We start from the raw sequence: 14996 nt of genomic DNA, 5'->3' as shown, positions 1-14996 counted from the left end.
CGTGTAGGCTAGCACAGGTGGAGTGCAGCTGATCCCACTTGTGTCTGCCATCCTTGAGGACCTCTGCGCTGCGCGGTTTCCTGGGCTGGCACAGGCAGGGAAAGCCTGAGCTGTCCCATCTGCCAGCACGGATGGACCTTATCTACCAGTCGTGGAAGTGGGGATCACATCTTGTTACTAGGTGTCAAACTGAGGTCCTTCATCTCATGCCTAGTGGAAAAAAAAAGGTCTGTCACAGAAGTGTCAGGTGCTGTCTCGTGTAGAATTTTGGTCTCCATGGTGGTAGATTCATCATTTACCAATGATGTGATTTTTGAGTGCTTTTCTTCTGATGTACACAGTCATTAGGAAATTAACTTAGTCTCACAGTGCTAGCTGTGCTTGGTCAGTGCATCCTATGATGGCTGTAAGGTAAGAAAGATTGCAAGGTCAGCCTTTTTTTTTTTTTTGAGGGGGTTACGGAAAAGAAAAAAGAAAAAAAAATGGTGGGGATATGTGGCAAAAATAAGCATCTCCTTCTTGCCAGAGCTGTACTAACACAGTGGGTATTTCTCCATTTCAGAAAGAAGGTTACCTCTGGGAAAGTTACCTGTGTTTTACCTGCTGCCCCTGTGCCACCGGTCATCTCACTCGTGGCTGTGTAATGGTGATCATCTCTTTTCCTTCCCTTTCTTCCCCTTCTGCTTCTCCAGGACACAGATGGGATCAACCTGTACTACTGGTCCCTGTTCGATGGACACGCTGGGTCGGGGGCAGCTGTGGTCGCTTCCAAACTGCTGCAGCACCATATCCTGGAGCAGCTGCAGGAGATCGTGGACATCCTGAGGAACATGACCGTCCTCCCACCCACCTGCCTGGGAGAGGAGCCCGACAACCCGGCCACAAACAGCAGGACGCTGACACGGGCAGCCTCCCTGCGTGGTGGTGTGGGCGCCCCAGGCTCACCCAGCACCCCTCCAACACGCTTCTTCACCGAGAAGAAGATCCCACACGAGTGCCTGGTTATTGGGGCCATAGAAAGTGCGTTCAAGGAAATGGTATGTGTATCTCAGGGCTCTGAAGTCCTTGTTGTATACATTAATGAGTCACGTGGCCTGGAGAAGATGAACGTTTAGGGATTTTTTTCACCTTTGTTTTTTTTTTTTCTGCCCCTATTTAAACACCATCTGAGTGTGGACAGAATTATTTAAGAGCCTCAACAGCTTACCTGGTACATCCCTGTGAGCAGGAACTGCATCTTAAGTCCCAGGCAGCACCATGACACGTTTGTGGATTACTTGACTCTTAGAAGCTTGGTGCTCTCTTTCTCCCCCCCCCCCCCCCCCCCCCCCAAAGATAAAAATTAGTATTGCCTCACAGTAGCAGATTTCAGCATTGGCTGTTGTCACAGGGCTGTGTATATGGGCATGCACTTTACAAAGCCTCGTTGCCCTACTGGGGCAGCAGCAAAGGCTTTCAGCATTCCTTGCACCACCAACACACCTTGTTCGTGTTGCCCACAACTACATAAACAGGTCATAAAAGGTCACATCAGGGACATGGATGAGGGGCAGCATCCTTGATCCAATGACCTAGTTCACGTTAGTGTTGGAGTGGCTCATAAAGCACAGCAGCGACTGTAGAGAGTGTGTGTGCGGCTCTTGACTGAGGCAGGTTGGGTGTGGGCGAGTGGGGCATGAAGTATGTTCCTACCACCCACTTGACTTGTGTACAGCATGAACAACTGGGAGGAAATCACTACCCTATGGAAACAGAATATCCATCAATTTCCCTATGGAAGGCTGTTTTTTCTCTTTTGTAATTGATGTAGCTGCTCCGCACCCCTCTCCCTTCACTTCTCCATGTTATTAAAAATAATTCTTGTCAGGCAGAGCAGAGGCTTGGCCTGCCAGTGAGAACATGCAGATCAGGTCTTGGGAGATCTGATCTTGTTCATTTTCTTCTTTTTTAATTTTTTTTTTGTTTTTAGAAAAGCCTCTTACTTGAGCAGAAGGTTTTTGAACTAATGAGTGTTTCCCAGAGGTTTTATTGTCTGAAAAGAAGTATTCGATCATTGTTTTTCCTGATCCATGTGAATTTTGATTAGTACATGAATCTAATTAGAGACTACAGTTGTTGTTATAAGAAGTGGTGCTTCACTTTGAATTCTGAATAGCAATTATCTTGCTTGATTGTCCTTTCTCCCCGGGGAAGTGCAGGCAACAGACCCACCAACTGGGTTTGGACAGCACCATCTGACTTTTAGGTGGGTAGGTCCAGGAGTGGGATCCACAGCCGTGGCTTAGGCATCGTTCAGTGTGGGGCATGTGAGCGGGTTTATGCACTGTGGCTAGTGGGCTCAGTTTCTGCTAGCTGAAAAGAAAGAGGAGGACGCATGAAAATCTCCTGTCAGTTTAGCATGCCCTTTTCAGAAAGGGAGGACTAGCTTGCTGCCCTCTTTGTCAAGGAGGGAAAAGATGACACTGCCCATCCACTGCACCCTAGTGGGCTCAGAGCATTCTTGAGAGAGGGACACCGGTTTCATGCTTCAGTTGGGACGATTTCCAGGCCAGAAGAGTGCCAGGCTCTGAGTGCGTGACATGACTCTCTCTCTCTCTCTCCCCCCCCTGTTGAAACTGGCTCCAAGTGCAGGAGAGATTAGAAATGGAGTTTCATGGAACTGGAAAGTGAAGGTAAGAGAGCGAAAGAAGGGCCATTTCAAGTGCTCTACCTTTCTTATGAGAGCAACGTATGCATTACCCATTGCTGCCTTCCTGAACACATCTGAGTGAGCAGGGCTGTTACTGCCCTGCTTTATTTTGAGTTCACACCTCTGTTTGGTAGGTGTTCACACAGATGACCATCTCAGCTCATGTCCAGGCACCTGGCTGCTTGGGAGGGCTTTTATGGATAGAGTATGACAAATGCAGAAACCCTGCATAACTCGCTACAGATACAATGTCTGGGTATTCTATGTACGGGTCATAGTAATCTGTCATCCCTTTTTCTAAACTGAAGTCCAGAGAATATTTTCTTTTCTTCCCTGTGCCTTTGTTCATATGCTACAGATCAGATACCTTAATTCCCACTTTTGCTGTTTATCAGAGAGCTGAAGTTCGTTGCCCATCTTTGCTATATAAATGACTGTGTCTACCACAATGCAATACAATTTCAGCATTAAGTCTTACATTAAAAGGAAGTCTTAATAAAAATGGTCAGATGAAGAAAAGCAATAGATAATTATATCTACTTTAAGCTCTTGCGGGAGTCTTGTGCTTATAATTTGTTTAGGCAAAAGAGTATTTTCTTTTATCCGTGTAAGGGAGCGGTTCATAAGATCAATGCTCCTCAGTCTCATCTATGCTTGCAATGATTGATCTTCCTCCTACCTCTGCCTAACTTCCTGCTAGCTTATACTCCTAGTAGTCTTTGGGTGAAGATTTTGGGCCTCTTCCACAGCACATTGTTTATTCAGCCCTATTTTGTACTGGAACGTCATGGATGTTGTTAAGTTAGGTCAATGCAGTTGAGATGTGCATAATGCACGTGGGGTTTTTTGCCAGCAGAGTATCATTTTACCTGGCACTTGGTGAAAGCTTATGTTTCCTGGAGACGTAGGCAGACTTCTTCTTGTTTCCTGAAACACCCATTGCTGCAAAGGAGCCCTCTGAACCTGGTGAAAATGCTGAGTAGATACAGAAACCTTTTTTGGTTTTGTTTTGGTTGTTGTTTTTTTTTTTTTAAAACAGTCCAACCTGACAGTTTGTCCCCTTTTCCTGGGAGCATTTAGCATATCATTACTTTTTTCCCCAACTGCCTTTTGAATTCTAGTTAAGCTCTCCCTGTTTTTGCCTCAAGTCTCAAATAAAATGCAATTCATCCCTTTCAAAAGACTTTTCTTAAATTATTTTTCCTTTATTGGGTGTGGTTTCCTTTGGACAGTGCTTGTCCGACAGCTACATGCAGTAAAACACCGTGGAAAGCTGACACAGACCAAGTCATTGCCTAACTTAGAAATTTAACAATTAAGCTGTCCCCTTTTTGAAGTACTTCTAGATGGTGTTGTCTGATTGTGTTGGAATTGGGATTAGTAAGTTTGTGTTGTGTTCTCAGACAATTTACTGTCCTGTTTAAAAAATAAAAAATGCTCAATGTCAGTAATTGTCAGTGATCACAGTTATTCCGGTTAAAAGGAAATAAATAAGCTCAAGTACTGAAGGTATCATAAATCAAATCCTCTAATTTTCATCTCTTGAGGTTTAAGATGTGCATTTATAGCTTCGGTTCTAGGGAGCCAGGAGGGATGTTTCCAAGTGCTGTTCTGTACTGGATAGAAGCATCAAACTATAATCCCTTCCCTGTATTTAACCTTGTATACATGTGTGTGATGTAGTATGTATTTTAAAGAAAGATTAAAGGGAGAGAGCACCTATTCCACACTGAACCCTGTTTAATTTTGGAGGGGAAAAAATGGCACAGAACTAGTCTGTATGATTTATTGGAAGGTATAAGTTTGTATACGTTGTATGATGATTTCCTTCTTTATTGAGATTTTTTTTGACTCGGATGAAATCTAGACAGGTGCTTTTGCAAGATTGGTGCCATTTTAATTTGAACAATCTTGAGAGAGCAACATATGTTGTACGGTTTTCCTTTTGAAAAGCTTCCTCTGATTAAATAGCCAGTAGAAATGAGGAGGGTTGAAACAGTGTTACAGGCATTTTGATGCCTTTTTGACAGAGGTAAAGCAAATTAAGGAGTTAATTTTGTCTTTACGTCTTCTGAAACATGATTTTTCTTTAATTTTTTTTTTCTTTTTTTTTTTAAGCAGATACTTGATACTGTGTGTGTAGGGAGTAAAGCTGCTTTCTGTCATAGCAAGATTGAGATCCTGGAGGAAAGGCCCCTACTCTGAGGAAGGATATAGCTGAAAAATAGTTATTTTAGTTGTTGTTGCAGTATGCTAACTTGTTGTAATGATGATACTGCAATTTGAATGTACCTAGCTCTGTTTTCCAGGTCCTAAATTTCTAAAACTTAGCATCGGGTACAGCTGGTATTTGCTTTTTGTGCTGCCACACTTGCTGCTTTCATGCCGTCTCCCCCGCTGCTGCAGCGCTTGCATCGGTGCTGTGCACCAGCAACCGGCGCACGGAGGCCCGCCTTGCTGAGGCTGTCGGTGGCGAGTGTCCTGGTGCGCTTTGTGTGCCCAACACGTGTGGGTCACGGCAGGTGGAAGGAAAAGCTGGGGCTCCACATCACCCCAAGAGCCGCCAGCCCACGCCACGCTCTGCAGCTCGGCGAGGCGCCCGAGCCCCTCCGCAGGGTCTCCACGAGGTGGCACGAGCAAGCCGCCGTCGGGGATCCGGGAGCCTCCGACAGAGAAGGATGGTAATAGCTTTGTAGCATAATCTTCCTCTTTTTTTCGGAAGAGATTGTTATCTAGTGTGGGCTTCCCAGGGCAAAACCACAGGTTAACCAGGTCTGAGCCTTAGCAAGGCAGGTTCTGAGGAGACCTAAGCTGTCAGGATGGTGGGGATGGTGCAATGTCCTCGGGCTGTGGAGAAAACGACCCCTGCTCTCTGTCACCCGCTCTGGAAACGTACCCTGTGGCAATTCGTAGTGTCCTCTGCAGGTTTTGCTCCATCCTCCCTGCGCTCCGTCACCCAGGGAAGGGGGACCAGGGTGACTAGGCGTGAGGCAACCCTTGTGGGCACCCTGCTCCCACCTGTCGCTACAACTTGCATCCTAAAAAGGGGGGCAGAGCACAGGCTAAATTAGCCTCCTCCTTGGCATGAAACAATAGCCTTTTGAACAGAGGATATAGAAATCCTTGGGTTTTTTTCTGTCAGGGTCTGAGTGTGTGGCACACGCTGCCCTTTGGGCTGAAAGGTTCATCGTTTGATTCTGCCCAGCATTGCTCAGCTCTTTCCCTGCACACAGATTGCTCTGTGGGGATGAGCTGCATGCTACAGAAAAGAGGAGGAAAAAAGGAAAGGGAAAAAAGCTTGCTCTGTAATCTTTCTCCAGGTGGAAAATGAGGAAAGCTTCGTATACACTCAGACTTTGTCTAAAATGAGCCCCTTTACACCCATAAAGGCTTCAGAGGCATTTTGGGGTTTCTGCCCCTGTTTGTGCTCTACTACTTTCCCAGCAGCACTGTTATGAAGTATTTCATCAAAAGCCAGTGTCTCTACATCAGAATGAGTTAGTGGCAATGGTGGGCTTTATTTTATTTTGGTTTATTTTTTTCCCTTCAGATCTTGTTGAGCTGTAGGAAAGCCTTCCCCTCCTTCCCTCCCCCCAAAAAAGGAAATGTCAAACGAAGTATGTAATATCAAATTAAACACGGCACTGAATATACTCTGGCAAGTCATGGTAGTAAATTCAAGTTCTGAACAACAACTAGATGGAAGAGCCCATGAACAGCAATGATTCGAAAAAATCCAGTACACGGATCTAGTTTAAGTCAAGGAAACTCTGAAAATGAGGCCCTAAGGATTATCCGTCTTCTCTCCTATAATAGATGCTTCTGAATTCTGCTTATTGAAAGAAATAAATTTTAATTTAGGCATTCCAGCACTTGCAAAGTGTATATATGACAGAGCTGAAACCAGGTGAGGAATGGTACATTGTTTGAAGGTCTCAGAGGATACTCTGAACTGCGGAGGTGAAGGTTTTTTAAAATTCCTGGCAGTGTCTGGAAAATCCACTGTAGTATTTGTAATTTTAAATTATTTTGATGGTTAGAAATGTCTGCTTCCTTTGAACTGTTCTTTTCAGCTTAATTTAAAAATATATAGAAACGATGGGGAGGAAAATCAGCTTCTCTATGGTAAGATTAGATAAAGTGGCATTTATAACAGGCCCATGTCTGTGACCAAAGGTTCTGCGAGATTTGATTTTTAGCTTGGAGGTTTTCTCCTCCTGGTCATCGCTGCTCCCCCCCCCCCCCTCCACCAAAACAAAAAAAAAAAAAAAGAAGAGAAAAGGGAAAACCACAAGTCAATGAGAGCATGGGCTAAGAGCCGGCAGTAAAACCCCGAGTCTCTCCGGCAGCAGAGTGCAGTTCCCCTGCACAGCAGAGGATGGCTGTGTCGGGCAGTGCTGCACCTTTCTTGCTGTCCCTGCCACACCGCCCACCTCAGTACTGTATTCATGACACAAACGGGATCGGTCCGTCCCTATGTACACCGGCCAGCAAGGATTCACATTATTTGTGACAGACACCTCTGCCCAGCCTGCTCAGGATAGCGGCTGAGTGCTGCTGAGCATCCCCGCCACTGCCCCAGGTCACTCTCCCTCTCCTGAAATTTATAGGAAACAAAGCGTGGTCCCTGGCTTCCTCCAACTCCGCAGATTTTCAATCAAATTGCAGCTGTCATGGTTTGCATTTGTTGTGGTGCTTTTCCTCAGATAAATTAAGCTCTAAATCTCACACCCCAAGGCGTGCACAATTTGAGCTGTTTGTTACTCAGTGCAAATATGAAAATGGCTGAAGTATAGCTCTGTGTGTGTATGCACACACACAGAGGCAAACAAATATATTCATAATAAAAAACACATACAAGTAGGCAGGGTTTAGCTGAAAAGATCTGCCGGTACTTGCAGTAGCAATGTTAAATGATGATCCCTGTTTGAATCCAGTGTTACAAGGAAAGACCAGTTTGAAATTGGATTTGATTCTGGACACAGGAGAGGAGCGTAATATGTAACATTGCTGTGTTATTACCCCAAACTAAACTAAGAGGCAGCAGAATGGATTCATTGGCATATACTTCAATTTTTGTTTAAAATGTATGGAGTACTGGAAAATAGCTCATTTACTTGTGTCTTAAGTTCTCCAAGCTTTCCTGGAAAAAAAAAAAAATGTATCTATAAAATGTATGTATGTATTTTTTCATTCCTGGGCTTGGTTGGTGACAGATGTGACTTGTATTCTCCACTTCTATTAAGCAGGAGGGCTTTTTTATATGTAATATTTCTTACACGCAGAATCAGTTGGAAGCTAAACATAGGAAGAACTATTTGAGTAGGTACGTACCTCCTTAAATTTGGGCCTATGCACATGCATAAAAATTAAGTCTTTTCAGGACCTCATAAAAGCAGTGAGATGAGACACAGGGTTAAATACTGTAGTTCATCCTGGAAAGTCTGTGAATGCCTAGTATTTTTCGGTAAATACTGTTATACTGACCTTCCCACCCCTGCCCCCTTAACAAGTTTAGCATCCACCCATTCCCTGTGTTTCTGAAGGGTAGCCTTGTGGCATGAGTGTGTCTTGCTGCTGTTTGTAAAGGTATATGCTCCGCAATCCTAGCATCCCTTTTGGAGAGCAGGTAGTTAGTCATGTCGTAGCTAGGTCTCATTAATTATTTGCTGTCTATGTAAAGCACTCTCCAATTATACCACCAGGTACCTGTTGTTAAGCTACATTTATCTTTGCCTTCATTGTGCTTTTTCCGTAGCAAATTCCCTTGCATCCTCAGAGTTGCCATTTGTTCCCTGATGCCTGTTTTACAATCTCCTGTCCTGATTTTTCCTGAGCATCTTTGTATCATAAGTAATACGTACTCCTCCACTTCCCATTCCTCTCCCTGACCGTGTGGCTATAGCTGCAACTGTAAAGAAAGCCAGTGGGACATGCAGTTTAAGAAAGACTCTATTTGGTTTTTTAGGGGAATCTTCATTTCCTAAAACATTAATTGCAATGTTGTCTTTATAAATCTTGTTCTCTTTTCCCATAGGATTTGCAAATTGAACGAGAGAGGACTGTGTATAACATTTCTGGCGGCTGCACAGCCCTTGTGGTGGTGTATTTATTGGGGAAGCTTTACGTGGCAAATGCTGGTGATAGCAGGTGAGTAAGTGTGGTGTCTCCCCAACTATTCCTTCATCCCAAACTCCCCAGATCTGGTGTTACCAATTTCCTTAGTTGCAAACAGTATCACAAGAGGATTCTGTTTCTTTAACGGTCCTCTCAGAAATTAATGCAAATGGCACTGATAGGCTTCCAGTATCTAGTTGAGTGGTGGATGTAGACAGGGAGGTTGATGACACTTCTGTCCCTGTAGCAGTTTCTGAATGACTTGATGGTTGCAGAGAAGTGGAAAGACGCTAAAGAGCCATTGAAACAGAAGTGATGTTGGGTGTGTAGTAGAATTGTGTGTTGAACGCTGACAAGGTGACTGCATCTGGAACAGCTGGTAGGGCTGGACTGGTTCAGTAGGAAGTCCTGTAGCTCCTGTCCTCAGCCTTAGTCTTGGAAGGCCACCTGCCTCTCAGATTTTGAAATAAATGAAGGTAATCATCTGTAAGCAAATAACTGCTACTCCTGCAACAGAGAGGAGGGGAGGGAGAGGGGCTATCACAGGTTAGGATTTTTACAGTGTCCTGTTCTAGCTTGTGTACTTGTCCATTTCTCAGAACTGAATGCTGTTGTTCAGGAGTTGTTGCTTTGTTCTGTTTAGAAGTTGGATGCTTGAAGACTTGTGACGAGAAGCATTTTCTTTGTCTTCTGATTTAGCTAAAGCTAGGAGCATACTGGAAATCTCTTACTTGCATTTTTTTCCTCTCTCTCACTCTCTGCCTGTAACACCATCAGAGAGAGATAATGAGGCTGGTCTTGCAAGACTTTAGACCTTCACATGTTTCTTTTGGCAGTGCTCTGCATAAACAGGCCAGGGAGAATAGTTCCCCACATGATACAGACTGCTGTTGTGTTCTCTTAGCAGCTGAGAAATTAAAGTCTGCAAAGGTACCGAACTGCGTTGTCTTTAGGTGAAGACTGCTACGGTTATGCATTTGTGTTTGAGGTTTGTGCGCACACAGTTCATGTTTGTACTGTGTGTGCACAATGTATTTACAGAGACAGCAGTCAACCACAAAATGTTTTGTAGTTTAAACCTAACATTTTTATTGCCTCTTGCTGCTTTAAACTGTGTAGAAAGTCGGATAAATCTTTGTGCATAAAGTTCCTATTCTTTTCATGTTGGTGATTGTTCTTAGTATGCTGAATTTGCTATTTATATTGCAAATTGCTCACCCAATTCCTCTTGACAAGTGACATATATGAATCTTTTTCACATCAAATGTCAAATGAGTCCTCATGGAGGGTAGCTGCAAACATGGTTGAGTAGACCACCTGTCTAGTCATCAGAACCAGAACCACTAGCTGCACTAAATTTTAGCTCTTTTGCCATTAAATTAGAAATAATCATGTTTTCCTGTGCTATTGTACTTTAAGCACAGTTGAGTCTCTTCCATTGGGTTGGCTAAATTGTTTTATTGTCTCTTAAGTGTGCTGTGTAAGATTGGCCATGCAGGACCTACTTCTGAGTAGTTGAGATCTTTGTTCTTAAATGAGTGGCTGCTTCCAGTTCCCCCAGGATTCCTCCTCTGCTTCCTGAGAGCAGCCTCAGCTCCATTGCAGCCTCTGACACCCAACGGGAAGAAATTCATCGTTGGTGATCTTGAATTAGCCCAAGTGTCCACTGTAGTTAAAGCCACCAAGTCTTCAAGAGGCTTTGAATGTTCATCAAGCCCATCAAAAACATCTCTTCAGAAAAACAGGAAGAGCAAGAATTAGAAGGGAAGCCATTGGCAAGGCTGGGTCTTGTTTGAACTAGGACTCAAATTTTTCTACTCATTCCTCACATCTTGTAGGTAACAGGGTCCCTCCAGATCCAAAATAGTTTGGTTTTGCACTTTCTAGATGGAACTCATGGAAACCTTCCTCATGCTGAGGAGAGTTCTCTGGATTCCCAAAATCTTTCACATTCAAATAATCCCACTTCTAGACTTTCGTAGCTCAAGAAAATAAAAGGTTTAAAGTGCAGAAGATCAGTTGATCTGGGCCTCTCTCCCACCAAATCCCCACTTCCCATGAGAAAACCAGCTATTGCAAAACATCTAAGTTGCTCCTCATCACTAAAAGGACATTTTAGGACTAGAAAATGAGCTCTGAGGTTGTCTGCCAACTGCCAGGGTGCACAGTGCATTCCTGTATTTTTAAGAGCCCAGTCACATAGCCAAGAAGTTTTATTCGTGTTAGTTGGAAAAATATATTCCTTTTTGCTGCCTCATGCCTTGCATGGTGAACTTCACGGTTTGTACAGATACAAATGGGGGTGATGAGAAATACAATAAGGAAACTACTTTAAAAAAAAAAGTTTGTCTGCTCTTGAAGAAGGGTGGGGTTTGTTTTTTCACCCAAACAGGACACTTGTGCTTGTTGCTGTTGGAACTAGATGCCGAAACCCTCAGTTCTGCAGTTGAGCTTTAGTTTGTTTGAGTTCACCTACTCATTTGTGCCTCTTCTCTGTCTGCACTCTCCTTCTCTCCTCTGCGCTCCCCCACTGGAAAAAGCCTACAAATAAATCAAGCTACATTTCCCACAGACGAGTCTGTGAGAGGAGGTTTTGGGCTGGAGGGGTGGGAAATAAACATTTGGGGTTCACGCAAGCCTGATTTGTACTGCCTTGCCCAGAAGAAGGTTAGGTCTTTTAATTCCAGGCAACTTCAAAACAACAGAAGCTTTTAAAGGTGGGTTTTGAACAGCTTCTGCTGTCACAAGACCAAGGTATGTGCAACAAACTGTTACTATCACAATGAGACTAAGGAAACACCAAGTGTGAGACTTGAATAATAATGTGCTATGCGGTGCCATCTATACCTCAGACTTATGTCTGTGGTATTCAGTTTAACCACCAAAGCCTCTCAAATCTGATCATTTCATGCCATGTACCCTGGCAGTGTTGTATAGCAGCTGTCCTTTTGTAGTTGATGTGTAATTACATCATGAAAAGACTTTAATTACCATATTACTAAATTACCAGCCAGCAATCCTTTCAGGTTCAGCCCTAGCTCACTTCTGTATGGACTATTAGGCTTCTCCAAGCTGAACACTTCTGGTTGGTGTAAAAGGGAGGAAAAATTGTGCTAATTGTAGGTTTTGTTATGAACTATTATTGAGCTTGATGTTATGGCATCAGTAATGTCAATGATATAATTAAACTTCTGCTAACGATGCAATCACAGTTCTGTAATAATTATACATTAACTGCACATGATACCAGAACCATACTAAAAATGAGGTGACGTATTCAGAGCCTGATAAAAACAACTTGGAGGGAGCTGCTTTCATTCTCTAATGGCTTGTCTGATCATTCTTGGACTCTGCCATAAATATACCTACTTGTACAGTCAAAATTCATGTCTGAATATTGGCCAAAGCTTTTTCTAATGTTTCTCTCTCTTTCTAACCTCTCAGAGGTTAGGATTGTCCATGAAAGGTTATCTAATTAAGGACTGATAGTGCTATAGTCAGCTATTCAATATATAGTGCTTTTCTGGTGAGCATTGATGTGCTGTGCTTTGCTTACCAGTTTGACATATACACTGTGGTAACTAGGCCAGGCTCTCTGAATAGCTGCTTTTTTTTAATAAGGAATAGGGTCTTCTCTGCTCATTCTTTTAAACAGTGTTGTTCAATTTTATATTGCTAAAGTGACTTTTACTTCTAAACTGCCATAACACGCCTTGTTAATCTCAGTTCTTTTTAGTTTTATACTCTTTATTAGGATGTTGTTTTATAGCTAGTGATGAAGCAGTAGTAAAACAGGGACTTAATGTTTTTACTGATTACTGCCCAATTATTGTATAGCCTCATGCAGCATAACATTTGCCCAACATCACTACAGTGACTGTAATGCAATATGATCATATTAACTATCTTGGGCATGAGTGTTCTTCTGGCTTTCATGTTGTCTGGCTAAGGAGCTGCTCGGAGACTGCAGGCACTGCCATTTTGTGCTGTGCTTAAAGCCATGTAGGGTAGCTGTGCTTTTATCATTATGCGAAAAGCAGAACACCACAAGTTGATTTGACTTTTCCACAGGCCCTGAAACTCTCACTAAATCTGCAAATGGGTTCTTGGGCTTTTTTGATTTATTGGCAGAAGATGGGATCAAAGCAAAGAGCCTGATGTTTCAGAGGCTTCACAGACTTGCAGGGTCACTGGATTTTTTGCTTTGCTTCATCAGCTTTTTTAATCATCTTTTTGCTTCCTTGCTTTTGCTTCCCTGTGCTTATGTTTTCAGGGTATATTCACCCTCTGCTTGAACATATATCCTCATGTCCAGAATAGATTTTCTCCTTTTTGCAAGTGTAGAATTAATGCTGAGGCATTTGGTATTGTTAAATGTTAGGAGCTCATTGAGTGAATGTTTTTGTGGTGCTTCCATCTGGGTGCAGGTTAAGCAACTTCATTGGTGCTTCAGGTGCCCAGATGTGGGAGAGTGTGTTTATAACACCGACTTCTCCCAGTGTAATAAAATAGTGAATTGAAAATTGAATTCTACTTTGTTTACTGTTTCAGTTCTTTCCAGATTTGCTGCTTGTGTTGAATCTCACTACGTTTATACTTCCTCTTCTTCTGTGTCATGGTGCTTGTCAACTGCTTCCCTCATGCATAGTTCTCATCATAGGAAGTCAAATTTGGGGGATTAATCTGCTTTTATGAAGTAAATGAGAGGGGCATGGATACAGCCACGTATCTGCTGACTGGCACTGTAGCTTAAATAGAATTTCTGAGAAGTCTGAATTGATGAGTCTGACCCATTTTTGTGGTTCATGGTATCTGACCTCTTCCTCAAGGCAGTCCAGCAGGGTGATTTTTGCCAGAAGCTCTAACACTGTGTAAGGATGGAAACCAAAAAGTCTGCTTTAGTCTTTGGTTTACAGTATTTTTAACAAACTTCAATTTTCTGATTTTCTTAACTACCCATCTTCTAATCTAAATGGTGTATATTTTCCTTGTTTTACTTGAGTGGTCTGCCTAAGCCTTCTGTCTCCTTACATCTGTGTCTGCATAAACAACAATAACTGTGCTTCGTACTTAGTACTTAGAGGTCTCTAGAGGAAAGACTAACTCAGTTACTAAGCTTCTCCAGTCTGCAGTATTTGGAAAAGCATTCTTTTTCCTGTCTCCTCCTAAAGATGGGACAAAAAGAGCTTCAAATCTTTGAAACCTCTGCAGGGCCTTTTCACCCTGGGACCATGCAATCTGTGGTGACTTCTTTTCATCCTCTGAAGTTCTAATTCCTCCAGGTCTTCAAAAGATGCCTCCCAGGAGGCAAGAGCAACACTTATGGACTGTATTTTGGGCAAGCTATGTGCACATCCCCTTTTTAGATTATTATTAATTCTTCGACGGAATCACTTGAAAATAATAAATGCTTGATCATTTCAGGGCAATAGATAACCTAAGCCTGGTCTTCTCAGGAGCCTGTGTAGTGAGCAGAGGCTGAATTCAAGACGAAGCAAGCCTCTCCCACATACATTCTCCTTCACTGACTGCAGTTTGGTACATGGCGAAGTCTGATCCTGCCTAGCCGAAAATGTTGGAAAAGAGTGTGGCGTCTTAGTCGCACTCAGGAGATATGGCCAAGTCTCATCTCTCTGTTTCCCCTGCTTCTCTTCCTGGAAGCCTGACTTGCAGGCCTGCAGAAAGCACTTCTGCTCCCCTTCACCTTCCTGGCCTCCTTCCAGGGAGAAGCAAGAGCACAAGATTCATAGGAATAGCAGCAACCTCAGGTATTGCAGGGTTTTGTGCTGGGTAAAGCTTTCGGAGGCACTTCAGGAAACACTTTAACTGAGGTGTGGAGAAAAGGTGTTGGATCAGAAATAAGTTGTTGCACTCAAAGTGCAGTGATAAGGAAGAGCGTTTTCTAGCGATCCAGTGGATGACAGGTTCCAGGGTACTGGCATGTCATATCCAGCACTGACTTGGCAGAAACAATTTATTTGGCAGTAAATGCTCATAGGCTTTTGAAGACAAAACGAATGTCCTACCTCTTCTCCAAACTCTTGTTTTTTCCTGGGAGAGTGTATGTCATAGCAATGTCTATGGCAATCTAGCAGGTGTTGAAGCCATTGTAAACATTTTTGAGTGGTACATTCAGTTAAGTCTTTGGTCCTAACCACACAGACCCATGAAGTCCTTATGTTCCAGATTA

General features: G+C 43.1%; 1 protein-coding gene across 1 annotated transcript in view; it reads left to right on the top strand.

Annotated features, from left to right (window-relative positions):
* PPM1H (protein phosphatase, Mg2+/Mn2+ dependent 1H) overlaps nt 1–14996 on the top strand; it is an 88319-nt gene that overhangs the window by 25845 nt on the left and 47478 nt on the right. The window contains exons 6-7 of the mRNA XM_009281119.1: nt 693–1037; nt 8727–8839. Coding sequence (XP_009279394.1) covers nt 693–1037; nt 8727–8839 — 458 coding nt within the window. The remainder of the gene's footprint in view (nt 1–692; nt 1038–8726; nt 8840–14996) is intronic.

This window comes from Aptenodytes forsteri, unplaced genomic scaffold (genome assembly GCF_000699145.1).
Source record: "Aptenodytes forsteri isolate BGI_AS27 unplaced genomic scaffold, ASM69914v1 Scaffold4, whole genome shotgun sequence".
Taxonomy (NCBI): domain Eukaryota; kingdom Metazoa; phylum Chordata; class Aves; order Sphenisciformes; family Spheniscidae; genus Aptenodytes; species Aptenodytes forsteri.
Note: the sequence above shows the minus strand (reverse complement) of the source record. Positions and strands in the feature narration are given on the sequence as shown.